Raw genomic sequence first — 18,999 nt, 5'->3', positions numbered from 1 at the left:
AAAAAAAAAAAAAAAAAAAAGAATTAGTGTTATAGCTTTGAATGAATTAGCTAACAACGTAATGTAATGTTGTAGACATTAAAATTTATTATATTTTAAAAAAAATAGTAAATTGAAATAATTGGTATGATTTTTGGTTAATTATTCATAATTTAAAGGTAATAGGGTGTTGGGGGCAAGAAACTTTCCCTCCCTTTGAAATTGGCCTCTTCCTCCTAGAAATTGGATCATCACTTCTGAAATACAAATTCCCACTGAATTCGATTCCATCCCAAATCAGTTTCCGATTTGGGTTCTCATTAATTTCTATGCGCAATGGAGTGGAACCCAGAAACCCTACAGCTCCTTTCCCAGTGCTTTCTTCACACTCTCTCTCCCGCTCCTGAGCCCCGCCGCCGCGCCGAAGCCTCCCTTGCCGAAGCTGCCGACCGTCCCAACTACGGTCTTGCTGTTCTTCGCCTTGTCGCTGAACCATCTGTCGATGAACAGATCCGTCAAGCCGCCGCCGTCAACTTCAAAAACCATTTACGGCTCCGATGGCCATCCAATGTGTCGGACGACTCGAATGCTTCTTCTCTGCCTTCGATTCCCGACTCCGAGAAGGACCAAATCAAAGCCCTAATTGTGCCGCTTATGCTTTCGTCTACTCAGCGAATCCAGAGTCAGCTAAGCGAGGCTTTGGCTTTGATTAGTAAACACGACTTCCCGAAATCGTGGCCTTCCTTGCTTCCGGAGCTTGTCTTGAGTCTGCAGAAGGCGTCTCAGGCTTCCGATTATGCATCTGCTAACGGTATTCTTGGCACTGCTAATTCTATATTTAAGAAGTTTCGGTATCAATATAAAACCAATGATCTTTTGCTTGATTTGAAGTATTGCCTGGACAATTTTGCGGCTCCCTTGTTAGAAATTTTTCTCAAAACTGCTGCTTTAATTGATTCTGCTGTGACCTCGGGTGCTCCTGCGGCCACTCTCCGGCCCCTGTTCGAGTCTCAGAGGCTATGTTGTAGGATATTTTATTCCTTGAATTTTCAAGAGCTTCCCGAGTTCTTTGAGGATCATATGAAAGAGTGGATGGGTGAATTCCGGAAATATCTTACTATCAATTATCCTGCACTTGAAAGTAGTGGCAATGATGTGCTTGCTTTAGTTGATGAACTTCGTGCTGCAGTTTGCGAGAATATTAATCTTTATATGGAAAAAAACGAAGAGGAGTTTCAGGGGTACTTGAATGATTTTGCTCTTGCTGTCTGGGGCTTACTGGGGAATGTATCTCAGTCATCGAGTCGGGACCAGCTGGCTGTTACGGCCATGAAGTTTTTGACTACTGTTAGCACGAGTGTACACCACACCTTATTTGCAGGCGAGGGAGTGATACCTGAGATTTGTAAGAGCATAGTTATTCCCAATGTGAGGCTGAGGGATGACGACGAAGAACTATTTGAAATGAACTATGTTGAATTCATTAGGAGGGATATGGAAGGTAGCGATCTGGACACTAGAAGGAGGATAGCTTGTGAACTTCTTAAAGGAATTGCAACCAACTACAAACAGCAGGTGACGGACATGGTATCCTCTCAGATACAGCAATTGTTAAGTTCATTTGGGCTAAATCCTTCTCAGAATTGGAAAGATAAAGATTGTGCAATATATTTGGTTGTCTCACTTGCCACTAAGAAAGCTGGGGGCTCTTCTGTTTCAACTGATCTTGTAGATGTTCAGAATTTCTTTGCATCAGTAATCATTCCAGAATTGAAAAATTCAGACGTTAATGGTCTTCCAATGCTTAAGGCAGGTGCGCTCAAGTTCTTTGCTGTGTTCCGTAATCTGATATCAAAACCTGTTGCATTACAAATGTTTCCTGATTTGGTTCGGTTCCTTGGTTCTGAGTCAAATGTGGTTCATTCCTATGCTGCTATTTGTATTGAAAAATTGTTGCTGGTCAAGGAGGATTCAGGTGTGGCCAGGTATAACTCTATGGATATTGCTCCAACTTTTCCCGAGATGATGACTAAGCTCTTTAATGCCTTTAAATTTCCTGAATCTGAGGAGAACCAATACATTATGAAGTGTATAATGAGAGTTCTTGGAGTTGCTGACATACCTCGTGAGGTTGCAGGACCATGCATTGTTGGGTTGACTTCTATTTTAAATGAAGTATGCAGAAACCCAAAAAATCCTGTTTTCAACCACTACATGTTTGAATCTGTGGCTCTTCTCATTAGAAGGGCTTGCGAAAGGGATCCTTCTTTAATATCAGCCTTTGAGGCTAGCCTGTTTCCCAGCCTTCAAATGATACTGGCCAATGATGTTACCGAGTTCTTCCCATACGCCTTTCAACTGTTAGCACAGCTTGTGGAATTGAATAATCCTCCTATTCCACCGAGCTACATGCAGATTTTTGAGATCCTATTGTCACCTGAATCTTGGAAAAGAGCCTCTAATGTCCCAGCACTTGTTCGGTTACTTCAAGCTTTCCTTCAGAAGGCACCTCATGAACTTAACCAAGGTGGGCGCCTGACACAGGTTCTTGGAATATTTAGTAATCTGGTCTCATCTCCAAACACTGCAGATCAAGGCTTTTATGTGCTCAACACTGTTATTGAATCTCTTGAATATAGTGTGATTGAACAGTACATTGGCCACATCTGGGCTGTTCTTTTTGGACAGCTCCAAAGTAGACGGACAGTAAAGTTCATCAAGTCACTTTTGATATTTATGTCCCTTTTTCTTGTTAAAAATGGTCATAAAAATCTTTTGGATACGATCAACAGTGTTCAGAATGGCATATTTATCCAAATCTTGAAGCAATTTTGGATACCTAATCTTAAACTGATAACTGGGGCCATTGAGCTTAAGTTAACTGCAGTTGCTTCAACCAGACTTATCTGCGAGTGTCCAGCACTTTTGGATGCTGCATTTACTGAAGACTGGGGGAAAATGCTGGATAGCATTGTTACCCTTCTTTCTCGACCCGAACAGGAAAGGGTTGACGACGAGCCAGAGATGCCCGACATTGCTGAAAATGCTGGTTATAGTGCAAGCTTTGTTCGCCTATACAATGCAGGGAAGAGGGAAGATGATCCTCTGAAAGATATAAAGGATCCGAAGCAATTTCTCGTAGCATCTTTGTCGAAGCTTTCTGCTCTTTCTCCTGGGAGGTATCCCCAAGTCATTAGTCAGTATCTTGACCCGACAAATCAAGCTGCACTGCTTCAGTTTTGCAGATCTTATAATTGCCCGATAGCTTGAGTAAGTTATTTAATCCTGTGGGTTGTGATTGTTAACAAGTTTATATATCAGGCACGTGTTTGTGTTTTACACTATTTGTGTTATTAATCTCTAAAGTGTTAACATCACCCTGTATCTAACGTGTACTCCTGCAACCTTTCAGGAGTTTGTGCTGAATTGAAGCAGGTTTTGGTGAACAAGTTAATCTTTAAACTTATTCATCTCTTGGCGTTATTCCATTTGGTGGCCTATTCAAGTTTCATATCATCGTGTACTTCCACAGTTGTGGAAATGGTCGGTCAGGCGAATCAAACATGATTTACAAAGTTTTGGTACAACACTTCCTTCCTTCATCCTCTTTTTATGTGGTCAGTTCAAGTGTCTGTCATGTTGTGCATGCAGAGTCAGTCATGATCAAAGCATAGATGTTCATTGCGGTCTAAGAGTTGTACTGTTGGCATCGAGTTTTCCTCTCCCTTTTGCTTCTATTCTGAAATTTTCTCTTGTCATTTTGACATCACATGTAAACAAACACTTGTTATCTCATTGCTGTGATATTCAACTGCAAGTTCATATACACATCAGTTGGGTTATTGTGGTTGCTGTAGAAAGATTACTTTTTTGCAACCTTCACGTTCTTATCTGCATTTTATCTGGATGATTAGAAGTAATTACATTTTTTGGTTGTTTGAAATTTATGATAATAAAAGGTTAAATTACAAATATTTATCAGAAATAAAATTACACATTAAAAAATCTATTAAATAGTTTTCTCGTGGAAACTACAGAAAGAGCCTCTTAAACTAGGTTTTGACTAATTATATTATAGACCTCTTAACCAAACTAAACCGGAGAATGTTTTTACAAATGAGATCATATCTCGACAGGTTTTCATGAATTGGGTTGCTGATTCAGACAATTTAAATAGAGTTCATTGGTTAACCCAACTTAATCCTCTATTTTTGAGTTGAGTTGGGTTGTCGGGTTTTCTTTATTATTACTTTTAATTATTGTTATTATTTTTTTTGTAATTTAGCCACAAGGTTATCTTCTTGATCGGAAAAGAAAGGAGGCAAGAGACGAGAGAAGCAAAGAGAATAGGTTAATCGAGTCCACTTCATGAAGCGACTCATGGACAGTACCGCTCTCTCAAGCAATACCCCCTCGCCAATAGCCACCACCACCTGCTTTTCTTGTCCTTTCAGAGTTCTTAAAAGCTAAAAAGTGATGTGGGAGAATATTAGACTTTAGTCCCTAGAATTTGTCTTTACAGCAATTTGATTGCTTCTAAGAACTTCACGTATGAAGTAAAATGAAGCAGAAAAGCTAAAGAATCGAAACAGAGATATATTACTTGGATCTGTTAGCTCAAATATGATCCTCATAATATACAAACAACATTCTACATATTGCAAATCTATGCTACACAGATACACAAACAGAGCTTATACTTCATTCAGAGTACGTACCCTTCTCAATTCATCCTTCATTCTAAAATCTAGGCCTACAAAGAAGGAAGCATCCACCCTACAGTCCACCCCAGAAGCAATCCTGCACTCACCAGGCTCAATCCTACAGCTATGGCAACCGCATAAGTCGAAATATCATTCCCATGCCGATCCCGCTTGATTCTTTTCTGCCTCGTGAATCTCCGCCTATTCTTGTAAGGCATCCATGGAAGACCCATTGGAAAAAGAGTGGACATTGGGTGATCATTGTTCTTATTCTGCAGGCTTTCTAGTTGCAGCAGTTGAAACCATTGCTTATATGCAAAGAGTTGGGATGCTTGTCTGAAGAACAGCTCAAATATATGCTCCTTTTCGGCATGAGCTTGCTTTGCTGCAAGCTCAGCTTCCCTCGCACGGGTTTGAGAATGAAGCAGTGCATCCATTAGCTCAGCTTTGCTAGCATTGTCTTCAGAAGTTTGTGTTGTTTTTGTCAAATTGTTGGGAATTGTACAACTGCACACAACACAGGAGTTCCAGTTATATCGTAGTATCAATCCATGCATTCGACTCGACTATTTAACTTGGCAAAAAAAACTGTTCTGAAAGAATGGCAATGGTCATTTATCATATATTTTAGTCTAAGATGAGAGAATACTTAAGAATTTAATCTATCTCAACAAAGTTGCAGATCAGGAAATCATAGAAATACAGTAACCAGGAATTCACATTGTACCTCAAAGATTTTTGAGCTCCACGCAGCAAGATCCCTTGCTCAGTTGATTCACCCGGTTCTCTCTGTGTTTTGCCANACTATGTAAAAGTGATTTTTTAAGATTTAATTAAGATATACAAATTAAATGTTTAAAAATAAATATTTTACCCAATAACATTTTTCCTCGTTATTAAAAATAAATTAAATAAACTACTAAAAAAATAACTTAAATTAATGTAGTTATTGAGTTGAGTTCGTTACTTAATAAAAGTTATTTTAAATAAAAAAAATCACAATTTAAATAACTATTAAGTATAAAAAAAATTATCTAACTCGACTTACGAACATTCTTACTCGTGCAAGTAGTCTAAAACCACAAAGTAACAATGGAAGAATGGGGAAGACTGAATTTTGATTCCCATGGTCGAGATTTTTCGGGAAGAATAAAAGGACGGTTGAAAATATATTTTTTCTCCGCCTTTTGACACAAATAAGCTTAGAATGGTAATTGATTTATATTATTTAAATAACTAAAAGACAAAAAAATATATATATATATATATATATATATATATATAACTTTTTGAATCCGATAAAATTAAATCGGATTCTTAATTAGCATCTTTGTTGTTATTATCCCCTATTTTTTTAGCTCGGTTTTATAAAACTCAACTATCGAGCTATACACTACGCATAAACTTATCACAAAATAGAGATTCTACATAATTCAAAAATTAACACCTCAACAAAATCTAAACAGATAGTGCTTAAAAAAAAAAAATCAAAATCACTTTAATGTTCGGCGAGAACGTACTTGTATAGTAATGCTCGATCGTACATAGCACATTTCAAAAACACAACGATTTATTATTGAAAACGATTTAAATACGCCTTTTATTACATGCATATACAAATTCTGGGTACAAAATTGAGTGGTCGACTCTAAAAGGATAATAAAGTATTCTTTAATTAAAAATGGTGGAAACAAAATAAATTATATATTTATTTATTTGCAGGGTTTGAGGTCACACATGTTTTTTTAATGTTTCATCCAACTTGGCTGCCATTTTAATGGAGTACAATATAAGGTAAGCCCCAAGAAATTGATCCCCCACCAAACTTATCTCCTTTCTATTTATTTTATTTTTTAATTTTAAATTTTAAATTTTATTAATATTATTTATAATTACGGTCTGTTTTTTAAAATTTTTAAATGTAATGTTTGAGATATTAAACTAATAAAAATTGATTATATAAATAGGTGTTTATTAACTTGCTTTTTGGTTTTATAATAATAAAAAAAAAAGGAAAGTAAATGAAATTGATTTAATTTTCATGTCATTTTTTTTTTTAAAGGTAATTTGATTAAAGGATTGGAATAAATAAAAGAAAAAAAAAAAAGAATAAGATTCCTCCTTTTGACTTAATTCACCAAATAGTCTGATAAAGCTTTAATCCTGATTGACTAAACAAAAGTTGATTAGAAATCCCATTTTGAAAAAAGACTACAAATATAAATATTTTGTCCTTTTTATTATTTTATTTAAAATTAATATTTTTTTCCTTTTTTTAAGATCAGATTTTATATGTAAAATATAATTAATTAATTAAAAATTTGATATTAAAATGTTCCCAATAATATATGGAAATGAGAATATATTTGAAATATATATATATATATAATTTGGTATAAATATGGTTAAAATTAAAGCAAAATAAAATTGCTAGAAATTTCAATTTTCCACCGACCGACATGTCGTACTTGTACTTTGTACCGCGTCAGGTCACACGCTTCGCGACACTCCCAACTCTCTTGGTCATTGTGAAGTTGGATAAGAAGGATAAAATATATAAAACAAAAGCTTTTTTTCCGTATATATATAAAACTAAAACATCCATTAATTATTATTTATTATTATTATTTTATATTATTTTCATTACAATACCATCAGTTTAAAAAAAATCATTTTTTTAATAGTTAAAATTATTTAAATTGCCTAAAAAAATCACTATTGAAATTAATTTTTGAAGTTAATTAATAAAATGTAATATTTAAAACTTAAGACCAAAATTATGAATATACATATAATTAAATAAAATTTAGATTTATAAAGGATAAGCTTTATTTTGTAAGGCGAGTTCATAAAAACGTGTTGCTAATTGTGAAACTACGCGACTAAGAATCGTGTACATCACATCCCTAAAGCTGCAAAGTAATACGAGTAAAATTATAGAACATGCGCTTTGATCGCGAGTGACCGACTTAGAGGGAACAAATTAAGTTTTACGAGATCCAGATAAGCGGTTCACGCAATAAAGTTGGCTTCGTCACAAAACAAAACGAACACGTTTTACATTGTGCATGTTGTCCACGTGTTTCTAGTGAAGTGGGACCGCCACGACGTGACAAAATCAGAAGGCGGGTCATGGGATAACATTTTTCCGGTATGGAAAAGAAGAAGAAAAAAACAAGAAAAAAAAAAGACATAAATGCTAATTTCTAACCATTAATTATTTTAATGTGGAAATGTATCAAATACAATAAAATATTTATGTTCTATATTAAATATATGTAACCTACTAAATATTAATTTAAATACATTTATATTTAATAAATTAAATAATTATTTTTGTATCTGAGGTATATAATATATTAAATATTAATTTTAATATTTAAAATTACATATATTTTCTCACCTAACATATTAAGTATTAATTTCAACCTTTCACATTTTTCTTGTTTAGGTTAAATTCATTCTTCTAATTTTACGACGAGACTAGCTTAATTAACTCTTTAATTAATTAATTTTTAATTTTATTAATTTGTTATACATCACTTATAAAATTATAGTTAAACTCTTATTCGTGTCCATTCATATAATCACTACAAACAGATGGATCTATAAAGATTTGTTTGTAATTATTTAAATATTCAATTTTTAAACAATAAATATAATTTTTTTTTCTATATCAAATTCATCTATTTACTCCAAATTATATCAATTTTATTTTTTCAAGAAAATGTTGTTTCAACATTAAATAATAAATTAAAATTAATAGTAATAATACAATTGGAAGCTACAATATTCTTACCTATTTAAATACATATGTTTAAGGTCATAAACATCTAACTCTTAAATATTCCACGTGTAAAGACATGTAGTCCAAATAGATAGTACACATCCGTCATGTTTTAGCATATTTTCATTATTTAAATCATTTATAACCTTTTACAAAAAAAAAAAAAATGTCTTAGTTCATAAAATTATTTATTTATTTAAATATTAAATATAACTTAACTCAAATGATTTAATAACTTAAATTTTCGAAGACAAAATAATATTAATAAATAAATAAAATACTCCAAACCCAATAACAAAAGAGCATCTCATTTAATTTAATTTAATTTTTTATTATTGAAATGTAATATTTCTGGTTGGAAACATAGTCACGACACATGAAACACGTGCGACCAACAAATCTATCTCATTTTCAGCAATCTTCATAAAGCTGCAAAACTGAAGCCACGTTAATACGGAGACGACCAATTTGTTTGTTTGTATTTATTTATTTTTAAATAAATTCAGAAAATGATTTTATTATTTAAAGAAAATAAAAAAGTTAGGATAATTGGTGTGCCACGTTTCAGATTGTGATTGGAGGAATGGGGTAGTTATTATATATAAAAGCTTTGATGCTTCCAAAGCGTCAAATAAAACCAACTGCCCCTTCACGTGGTACGCACGGATACAAACAAATCCCGGGACCCACATCAATTTCATTTTTTCTTTTCTTTTTTTGAAATAATCACACAAATGCTTATTTATTTAAATGAGGAAATATAATTATTAATTTTTTTTTTTTCTTCTTGGGTGGAGAAAAAACCCACGCGGCTCACGTGGTAATAATAGAAAGTGGACGTGAGAAGTTGCGTGGTTAAGATGGTATTTAGGGAAGGTGGACCCCGCAGTGCTGTTGATGACGTCATCGCCCAGTCTGTAATTTTCTAATTTGTCATTTTCTCCCCCACTTTATTTCCAATTTTCAAATCCACCCCACACGCCTTCTGTTTCTTATAACTCCGACACAACGTGTGTGCCCAACCTCCAAATACCCACTCAAATGTGCCAACTTCATAATTAATTTCAGCAGGGTCCTGGGCCGCTAGTGAATTGGGCCTCTGGGTTTTCAACAGCCCATTAAAGCTGGTGTGGAGCCTGGAGGCCAGGCCCATTATCCACTAGATTGGACAGATACCCTGTCGGCCCAAATTATTGATTGGGCCACACGGAGGGGATTTCTAAATTCCGACTGTTCAATGCAATTATTTTAAATAATTTCAGCCCAATCATACCAAATAATTTAAAAAAACTCTTATTTATTTTTTATTTTTGTAAAGATAGAGATAAAAAAAAAAAAAAAAAAAAAGAATTAGTGTTATAGCTTTGAATGAATTAGCTAACAACGTAATGTAATGTTGTAGACATTAAAATTTATTATATTTTAAAAAAATAGTAAATTGAAATAATTGGTATGATTTTTGGTTAATTATTCATAATTTAAAGGTAATAGGGTGTTGGGGGCAAGAAACTTTCCCTCCCTTTGAAATTGGCCTCTTCCTCCTAGAAATTGGATCATCACTTCTGAAATACAAATTCCCACTGAATTCGATTCCATCCCAAATCAGTTTCCGATTTGGGTTCTCATTAATTTCTATGCGCAATGGAGTGGAACCCAGAAACCCTACAGCTCCTTTCCCAGTGCTTTCTTCACACTCTCTCTCCCGCTCCTGAGCCCCGCCGCCGCGCCGAAGCCTCCCTTGCCGAAGCTGCCGACCGTCCCAACTACGGTCTTGCTGTTCTTCGCCTTGTCGCTGAACCATCTGTCGATGAACAGATCCGTCAAGCCGCCGCCGTCAACTTCAAAAACCATTTACGGCTCCGATGGCCATCCAATGTGTCGGACGACTCGAATGCTTCTTCTCTGCCTTCGATTCCCGACTCCGAGAAGGACCAAATCAAAGCCCTAATTGTGCCGCTTATGCTTTCGTCTACTCAGCGAATCCAGAGTCAGCTAAGCGAGGCTTTGAGCCCTAATTGTGCCGCTTATGCTTTCGTCTACTCAGCGAATCCAGAGTCAGCTAAGCGAGGCTTTGGCTTTGATTAGTAAACACGACTTCCCGAAATCGTGGCCTTCCTTGCTTCCGGAGCTTGTCGTGAGTCTGCAGAAGGCGTCTCAGGCTTCCGATTATGCATCTGCTAACGGTATTCTTGGCACTGCTAATGAGTCTGCAGAAGGCGTCTCAGGCTTCCGATTATGCATCTGCTAACGGTATTCTTGGCACTGCTAATTCTATATTTAAGAAGTTTCGGTATCAATATAAAACCAATGATCTTTTGCTTGATTTGAAGTATTGCCTGGACAATTTTGCGGCTCCCTTGTTAATATAAAACCAATGATCTTTTGCTTGATTTGAAGTATTGCCTGGACAATTTTGCGGCTCCCTTGTTAGAAATTTTTCTCAAAACTGCTGCTTTAATTGATTCTGCTGTGACCTCGGGTGCTCCTGCGGCCACTCTCCGGCCCCTGTTCGAGTCTCAGAGGCTATGTTGTAGGATATTTTATTCCTTGAATTTTCAAGAGCTTCCCGAGTTCTTTGAGGATCATATGAAAGAGTGGATGGGTGAATTCCGGAAATATCTTACTATCAATTATCCTGCACTTGAAAGTAGTGGCAATGATGTGCTTGCTTTAGTTGATGAACTTCGTGCTGCAGTTTGCGAGAATATTAATCTTTATATGGAAAAAAACGCTTGCTTTAGTTGATGAACTTCGTGCTGCAGTTTGCGAGAATATTAATCTTTATATGGAAAAAAACGAAGAGGAGTTTCAGGGGTACTTGAATGATTTTGCTCTTGCTGTCTGGGGCTTACTGGGGAATGTATCTCAGTCATCGAGTCGGGACCAGCTGGCTGTTACGGCCATGAAGTTTTTGACTACTGTTAGCACGAGTGTACACCACACCTTATTTGCAGGCGAGGGAGTGATACCTGAGATTTGTAAGAGCATAGTTATTCCCAATGTGAGGCTGAGGGATGACGACGAAGAACTATTTGAAATGAACTATGTTGAATTCATTAGGAGGGATATGGAAGGTAGCGATCTGGACACTAGAAGGAGGATAGCTTGTGAACTTCTTAAAGGAATTGCAACCAACTACAAACAGCAGGTGACGGACATGGTATCCTCTCAGATACAGCAATTGTTAAGTTCATTTGGGCTAAATCCTTCTCAGAATTGGAAAGATAAAGATTGTGCAATATATTTGGTTGTCTCACTTGCCACTAAGAAAGCTGGGGGCTCTTCTGTTTCAACTGATCTTGTAGATGTTCAGAATTTCTTTGCATCAGTAATCATTCCAGAATTGAAAAATTCAGACGTTAATGGTCTTCCAATGCTTAAGGCAGGTGCGCTCAAGTTCTTTGCTGTGTTCCGTAATCTGATATCAAAACCTGTTGCATTACAAATGTTTCCTGATTTGGTTCGGTTCCTTGGTTCTGAGTCAAATGTGGTTCATTCCTATGCTGCTATTTGTATTGAAAAATTGTTGCTGGTCAAGGAGGATTCAGGTGTGGCCAGGTATAACTCTATGGATATTGCTCCAACTTTTCCCGAGATGATGACTAAGCTCTTTAATGCCTTTAAATTTCCTGAATCTGAGGAGAACCAATACATTATGAAGTGTATAATGAGAGTTCTTGGAGTTGCTGACATACCTCGTGAGGTTGCAGGACCATGCATTGTTGGGTTGACTTCTATTTTAAATGAAGTATGCAGAAACCCAAAAAATCCTGTTTTCAACCACTACATGTTTGAATCTGTGGCTCTTCTCATTAGAAGGGCTTGCGAAAGGGATCCTTCTTTAATATCAGCCTTTGAGGCTAGCCTGTTTCCCAGCCTTCAAATGATACTGGCCAATGATGTTACCGAGTTCTTCCCATACGCCTTTCAACTGTTAGCACAGCTTGTGGAATTGAATAATCCTCCTATTCCACCGAGCTACATGCAGATTTTTGAGATCCTATTGTCACCTGAATCTTGGAAAAGAGCCTCTAATGTCCCAGCACTTGTTCGGTTACTTCAAGCTTTCCTTCAGAAGGCACCTCATGAACTTAACCAAGGTGGGCGCCTGACACAGGTTCTTGGAATATTTAGTAATCTGGTCTCATCTCCAAACACTGCAGATCAAGGCTTTTATGTGCTCAACACTGTTATTGAATCTCTTGAATATAGTGTGATTGAACAGTACATTGGCCACATCTGGGCTGTTCTTTTTGGACAGCTCCAAAGTAGACGGACAGTAAAGTTCATCAAGTCACTTTTGATATTTATGTCCCTTTTTCTTGTTAAAAATGGTCATAAAAATCTTTTGGATACGATCAACAGTGTTCAGAATGGCATATTTATCCAAATCTTGAAGCAATTTTGGATACCTAATCTTAAACTGATAACTGGGGCCATTGAGCTTAAGTTAACTGCAGTTGCTTCAACCAGACTTATCTGCGAATGTCCAGCACTTTTGGATGCTGCATTTACTGAAGACTGGGGGAAAATGCTGGATAGCATTGTTACCCTTCTTTCTCGACCCGAACAGGAAAGGGTTGACGACGAGCCAGAGATGCCCGACATTGCTGAAAATGCTGGTTATAGTGCAAGCTTTGTTCGCCTATACAATGCAGGGAAGAGGGAAGATGATCCTCTGAAAGATATAAAGGATCCGAAGCAATTTCTCGTAGCATCTTTGTCGAAGCTTTCTGCTCTTTCTCCTGGGAGGTATCCCCAAGTCATTAGTCATTCTCGTAGCATCTTTGTCGAAGCTTTCTGCTCTTTCTCCTGGGAGGTATCCCCAAGTCATTAGTCAGTATCTTGACCCGACAAATCAAGCTGCACTGCTTCAGTTTTGCAGATCTTATAATTGCCCGATAGCTTGAGTAAGTTATTTAATCCTGTGGGTTGTGATTGTTAACAAGTTTATATATCAGGCACGTGTTTGTGTTTTACACTATTTGTGTTATTAATCTCTAAAGTGTTAACATCACCCTGTATCTAACGTGTACTCCTGCAACCTTTCAGGAGTTTGTGCTGAATTGAAGCAGGTTTTGGTGAACAAGTTAATCTTTAAACTTATTCATCTCTTGGCGTTATTCCATTTGGTGGCCTATTCAAGTTGTGAACAAGTTAATCTTTAAACTTATTCATCTCTTGGCGTTATTCCATTTGGTGGCCTATTCAAGTTTCATATCATCGTGTACTTCCACAGTTGTGGAAATGGTCGGTCAGGCGAATCAAACATGATTTACAAAGTTTTGGTACAACACTTCCTTCCTTCATCCTCTTTTTATGTGGTCAGTTCAAGTGTCTGTCATGTTGTGCATGCAGAGTCAGTCATGATCAAAGCATAGATGTTCATTGCGGTCTAAGAGTTGTACTGTTGGCATCGAGTTTTCCTCTCCCTTTTGCTTCTATTCTGAAATTTTCTCTTGTCATTTTGACATCACATGTAAACAAACACTTGTTATCTCATTGCTGTGATATTCAACTGCAAGTTCATATACACATCAGTTGGGTTATTGTGGTTGCTGTAGAAAGATTACTTTTTTGCAACCTTCACGTTCTTATCTGCATTTTATCTGGATGATTAGAAGTAATTACATTTTTTGGTTGTTTGAAATTTATGATAATAAAAGGTTAAATTACAAATATTTATCAGAAATAAAATTACACATTAAAAAATCTATTAAATAGTTTTCTCGTGGAAACTACAGAAAGAGCCTCTTAAACTAGGTTTTGACTAATTATATTATAGACCTCTTAACCAAACTAAACCGGAGAATGTTTTTACAAATGAGATCATATCTCGACAGGTTTTCATGAATTGGGTTGCTGATTCAGACAATTTAAATAGAGTTCATTGGTTAACCCAACTTAATCCTCTATTTTTGAGTTGAGTTGGGTTGTCGGGTTTTCTTTATTATTACTTTTAATTATTGTTATTATTTTTTTTGTAATTTAGCCACAAGGTTATCTTCTTGATCGGAAAAGAAAGGAGGCAAGAGACGAGAGAAGCAAAGAGAATAGGTTAATCGAGTCCACTTCATGAAGCGACTCATGGACAGTACCGCTCTCTCAAGCAATACCCCCTCGCCAATAGCCACCACCACCTGCTTTTCTTGTCCTTTCAGAGTTCTTAAAAGCTAAAAAGTGATGTGGGAGAATATTAGACTTTAGCTGCTTTTCTTGTCCTTTCAGAGTTCTTAAAAGCTAAAAAGTGATGTGGGAGAATATTAGACTTTAGTCCCTAGAATTTGTCTTTACAGCAATTTGATTGCTTCTAAGAACTTCACGTATGAAGTAAAATGAAGCAGAAAAGCTAAAGAATCGAAACAGAGATATATTACTTGGATCTGTTAGCTCAAATATGATCCTCATAATATACAAACAACATTCTACATATTGCAAATCTATGCTACACAGATACACAAACAGAGCTTATACTTCATTCAGAGTACGTACCCTTCTCAATTCATCCTTCATTCTAAAATCTAGGCCTACAAAGAAGGAAGCATCCACCCTACAGTCCACCCCAGAAGCAATCCTGCACTCACCAGGCTCAATCCTACAGCTATGGCAACCGCATAAGTCGAAATATCATTCCCATGCCGATCCCGCTTGATTCTTTTCTGCCTCGTGAATCTCCGCCTATTCTTGTAAGGCATCCATGGAAGACCCATTGGAAAAAGAGTGGACATTGGGTGATCATTGTTCTTATTCTGCAGGCTTTCTAGTTGCAGCAGTTGAAACCATTGCTTATATGCAAAGAGTTGGGATGCTTGTCTGAAGAACAGCTCAAATATATGCTCCTTTTCGGCATGAGCTTGCTTTGCTGCAAGCTCAGCTTCCCTCGCACGGGTTTGAGAATGAAGCAGTGCATCCATTAGCTCAGCTTTGCTAGCATTGTCTTCAGAAGTTTGTGTTGTTTTTGTCAAATTGTTGGGAATTGTACAACTGCACACAACACAGGAGTTCCAGTTATATCGTAGTATCAATCCATGCATTCGACTCGACTATTTAACTTGGCAAAAAAACTGTTCTGAAAGAATGGCAATGGTCATTTATCATATATTTTAGTCTAAGATGAGAGAATACTTAAGAATTTAATCTATCTCAACAATGTTGCAGATCAGGAAATCATAGAAATACAGTAACCAGGAATTCACATTGTACCTCAAAGATTTTTGAGCTCCACGCAGCAAGATCCCTTGCTCAGTTGATTCACCCGGTTCTCTCTGTGTTTTGCCAAAACAACAAAAATCGAGCCCGCAATTTCTGTGGTTTGACTTGAACGTAGAACCCCAATTTGTATCATGTTCATAGGATTGCTTTTGAGCATAAGGGAGTCTCTTAAGATTCAAACATGTTTTTTTAGGTGGCGGAAGATCACAATTTTCTATATGATCAAGAGATTTCTGTGCAACCCAATAGGCTAATTCATCTTTATCTGTTATCCACCACCATGGTTCAGCCTTGTCCTCTTGAATCCAAGGAGAATCTGGATCTAAGTAAAACTCATCTTGTGTTTTGGAAACTGTTTTGCAGTTGAAAGAATCCTTATCTAAACATTCAAAGTTTGCTTTCATATCTATGCTACCAAGACATTCTTGAGAGTCTGTACCATCCAAGGTCTTTACGTCTTCTTGCTTTCATATCTATGCTACCAAGACATTCTTGAGAGTCTGTACCATCCAAGGTCTTTACGTCTTCATTCATAATGGTATTCACCCTCTTTGAGCAGATATCAGAGACACCATGATCAGTGTCTAGAGAATACCTGCTGTAATCATCATTGCTACCTTCAGTAGGGTGAATATCAATTGAAGAACAAGATTTTTCAGTACCAGATTTTGAAGTTTCATTGCCAGCCTCTAAAGCATTAGAGTGTTCTGGGGTGAAAATCTTTTGGTATCCATAGCTAGATTGTGGCTGAAGCCACCATTTCGACTCGGGAAATAAACTAGAATATGAAGAAGCTCTGCTAAAAGGCATAAAACCTATGGAAGGTTGATCTGGTTCATCTGCTGCTGCATTGGCAGGTCCAGAATCAACTGGTTTGGTCGTTGAAGACGATGATTGACAGCAAGCTAATCTGGGAGCCCTTTTGGCATCTTCTTGAACAAAGCAACGATTTACTGTCCTCTGAAAAGCAGCCCTTGCTTCTGCTGCTGCCATCAAAGTCCTATCTATGACACAACAAAGCAGAACTTTAATCAGATATCCACATGAAAACAACTAAAAAAACAGAACATTGAGAGCCATCAAAAAAGCACATAATGCAGAAGAACAGGTAGAAGATGGTGTTCAAGATTCATATGAAGCAGAGTAACTATTCATAACAGCCAGATTCGCAAAAGATTAAGACCACATTAAGAAATAGTCTGATTATACCAAATAATTGTGTTCCCCTTCAAAGTGATGGAAAAAGGGGACAAGTTCAATTTCAGCAAGTATGCACAAAAATAAGAAATACTTGCGACAACTTCTAAAGATATCAAGGAAATCAAGAAACAAGTTAACTTACAATCCTATAGGTCACAAGCCAAATCTGGATCAGAAAACATTTGAAGTTCATGAACTTAAAATGAAGAGTAATAATTAGTAATCACAAAGAAGAGGAGATATCTGAGTTTGAATCCACAGTTCCATATAATGGTGATTTCAGTTCTTGAGATATAAATTGGCAAAGTTGAACAATCTCCCCAAACCTCTTAATAAACACCCAAATGCAAGTTCTGAAGGATTGATTAACCCCACTTGATATTCATTTGTTTTGAACACAAATGGCAGCAAAAGGAACACAAAACATCATCCCCCAACCAGTTAAATTTAGCTGCATATTTGAAGCTTAAGCAAAAAAACCAAGCCCCCCTTTTGCCCTTTGCTTCATTCCTAAGTCCAAATCAGAAAGGATTATGTAAATTGAAATCAACATCAAGAAAGAAAAGGATCCAGGTTTAGCAGACCCAAGAAGAAAAAAAACCCAGAAATCAAGCAACTCACGAACACAATCAATTTAACAAACAGATAGAACCCACTTAACAGAAACAAGCTGAACAAGAAGAATGAAAAACACAATCAATTTAACAAACAGATAGAACCCACTTAACAGAAACAAGCTGAACAAGAAGAATGAAAGCAACCCAATGATCCAAAACCCCTCAGAGATCAGCAAGAACTAAAAAAAAAAGCAACAGATTGTAAATTAAACCAATGATCCAAAACCCCTCAGAGATCAGCAAGAACTAAAAAAAAAAGCAACAGATTGTAAATTAAATGGGTACCTTGAAAATCAAGCTGAATCAATTACAGAATTTGGGTCAAACGCAAGGCTTTAGGAGATTAAAAATCTCGGGAAAAGAAATCCAAAACGAAAGGAAGAAGATGACGCATCGCGGGGGAGGAGACTGTAGAAGAGGTGTCAGTCTTCCAAAAAAACGAAAGGAAGAAGATGACGCATCGCGGGGGAGGAGACTGTAGAAGAGGTGTCAGTCTTCCAAATTCTGCCGATATTTTTATTGAATTTTTATCTTTTTCTTCATTCAGTTATCATTATTTGCGGTCGATTTCTGGAGGGAATTTTTATTGAATTTTTATCTTTTTCTTCATTCAGTTATCATTATTTGCGGTCGATTTCTGGAGGGAGCGCTTTAATAATCAACAACAAGATTGAAACCGAAATGTGGACCGAAACGGTGTCGTTACGTTAAAAACCCAACATTTTCTTGTCCCACTAGCTGTTTGCAAAAACCAGTTTTTTTTGTTTTCAAATGGTTTTGAGTAATGATTTTAAAAATTGTTTTTCAAATACTTGATTGGACCAACGTGACAATTATATATGACCATATATTTGATTAAAAGATTAATAGTTTAAATAAGAAAGGAAGGATCAGGAATATTCATATAACTCGAGAATCCGACCAATTCAAACTACTCAACCCCAATTATAAAAATTGAATTGGGTTAGAAAAATTAAAAAAATTTAAGTCTGTTTGCGGGTTGACGTTTGTTTGGTTGGATAAGCTCCACTAACCCAAAATTATAACTCAACCATACTTTTAAGATAAATACGAAGATTAAGAATGTTTGACGTTTATAACCTATGTTAGTAATGCATTGTAATTTGTGAATATTTAAGTTGGATCGTGACCGATGTTAGTAACTCAACACGATTGTGAACTCTACTCGGGTTGGTTGAGTCATGACTTAATTCACTTAAATTTGGATTTGTCCAAAAGATTTCCTTAATTCAACCCAATTCGTATGTACCCGATCAAAGACGTGAGAAAATGAATGTAATGAGGGTGTTGTGCCCATGGTTTTGGGGATTTTGCACCTTGTGAGGGAACATAAATTGAAACAATGGGTATAGCCATTGAAGCATGATAGAGTTTGGTAGGGGTTAGTTTTTGTGGTTAAAGAAGAGATCAAAAAAATTAGTGGGTGACTTTTGCAGCCCCCATATTCTATGGCTTTATGACTCAAAAAAAAAAAAAAAAA

The 18,999-nt window shown here is 36.3% G+C and overlaps 3 protein-coding genes across 6 annotated transcripts; 2 read left to right on the top strand and 1 right to left on the bottom strand.

The window, feature by feature from the left end:
* The first annotated feature begins 176 nt into the window (after nt 1–176).
* LOC111474055 (exportin-2-like) lies at nt 177–3,858 on the top strand. The gene is made up of 2 exons (XM_023119311.1): nt 177–3,249; nt 3,392–3,858. The coding sequence occupies exon 1, from the start codon at nt 316–318 to the stop codon at nt 3,247–3,249; it is 2,934 nt and encodes a 977-aa protein (XP_022975079.1). The 5' UTR covers nt 177–315; the 3' UTR covers nt 3,392–3,858.
* Nucleotides 3,859–4,555: 697 nt separating this feature from the next.
* On the bottom strand, nt 4,556–17,931 carry LOC111474056. 4 transcript variants are annotated; one of them, XM_023119314.1, is made up of 5 exons: nt 17,784–17,931; nt 16,188–16,685; nt 15,725–16,120; nt 5,410–5,461; nt 4,556–5,189 (listed from the first exon to the last, which is right to left on the bottom strand). In XM_023119314.1, the coding sequence occupies exons 2-5, from the start codon at nt 16,672–16,674 to the stop codon at nt 4,733–4,735; spliced, it is 1,392 nt and encodes a 463-aa protein (XP_022975082.1). In that variant the 5' UTR covers nt 16,675–16,685; nt 17,784–17,931; the 3' UTR covers nt 4,556–4,732. The 4 variants fall into 4 exon arrangements, with proteins under 4 accessions (XP_022975082.1, XP_022975083.1, XP_022975080.1 ...); XM_023119315.1 differs by lacking the exons at nt 4,556–5,189; nt 5,410–5,461 and adding an exon at nt 14,820–15,453 and having other exon boundaries at nt 15,673–16,088; nt 16,180–16,685; XM_023119312.1 differs by lacking the exons at nt 4,556–5,189; nt 5,410–5,461 and adding an exon at nt 14,820–15,453 and having other exon boundaries at nt 15,673–16,120.
* LOC111474054 (exportin-2-like) lies at nt 9,971–13,616 on the top strand. Its single transcript, XM_023119310.1, has 7 exons — nt 9,971–10,470; nt 10,538–10,618; nt 10,686–10,767; nt 10,835–11,143; nt 11,211–13,231; nt 13,299–13,379; nt 13,522–13,616. Exons 1-6 carry the CDS (start codon nt 10,111–10,113, stop codon nt 13,377–13,379), a joined length of 2,934 nt encoding a protein of 977 aa, XP_022975078.1. The 5' UTR covers nt 9,971–10,110; the 3' UTR covers nt 13,522–13,616.
* Nucleotides 17,932–18,999: the final 1,068 nt, after the last annotated feature.

This window comes from Cucurbita maxima, unplaced genomic scaffold (genome assembly GCF_002738345.1).
Source record: "Cucurbita maxima cultivar Rimu unplaced genomic scaffold, Cmax_1.0 Cma_Scf00226, whole genome shotgun sequence".
Classification (NCBI taxonomy): domain Eukaryota; kingdom Viridiplantae; phylum Streptophyta; class Magnoliopsida; order Cucurbitales; family Cucurbitaceae; genus Cucurbita; species Cucurbita maxima.
This window is presented reverse-complemented; position numbering and strand designations above follow the sequence as displayed.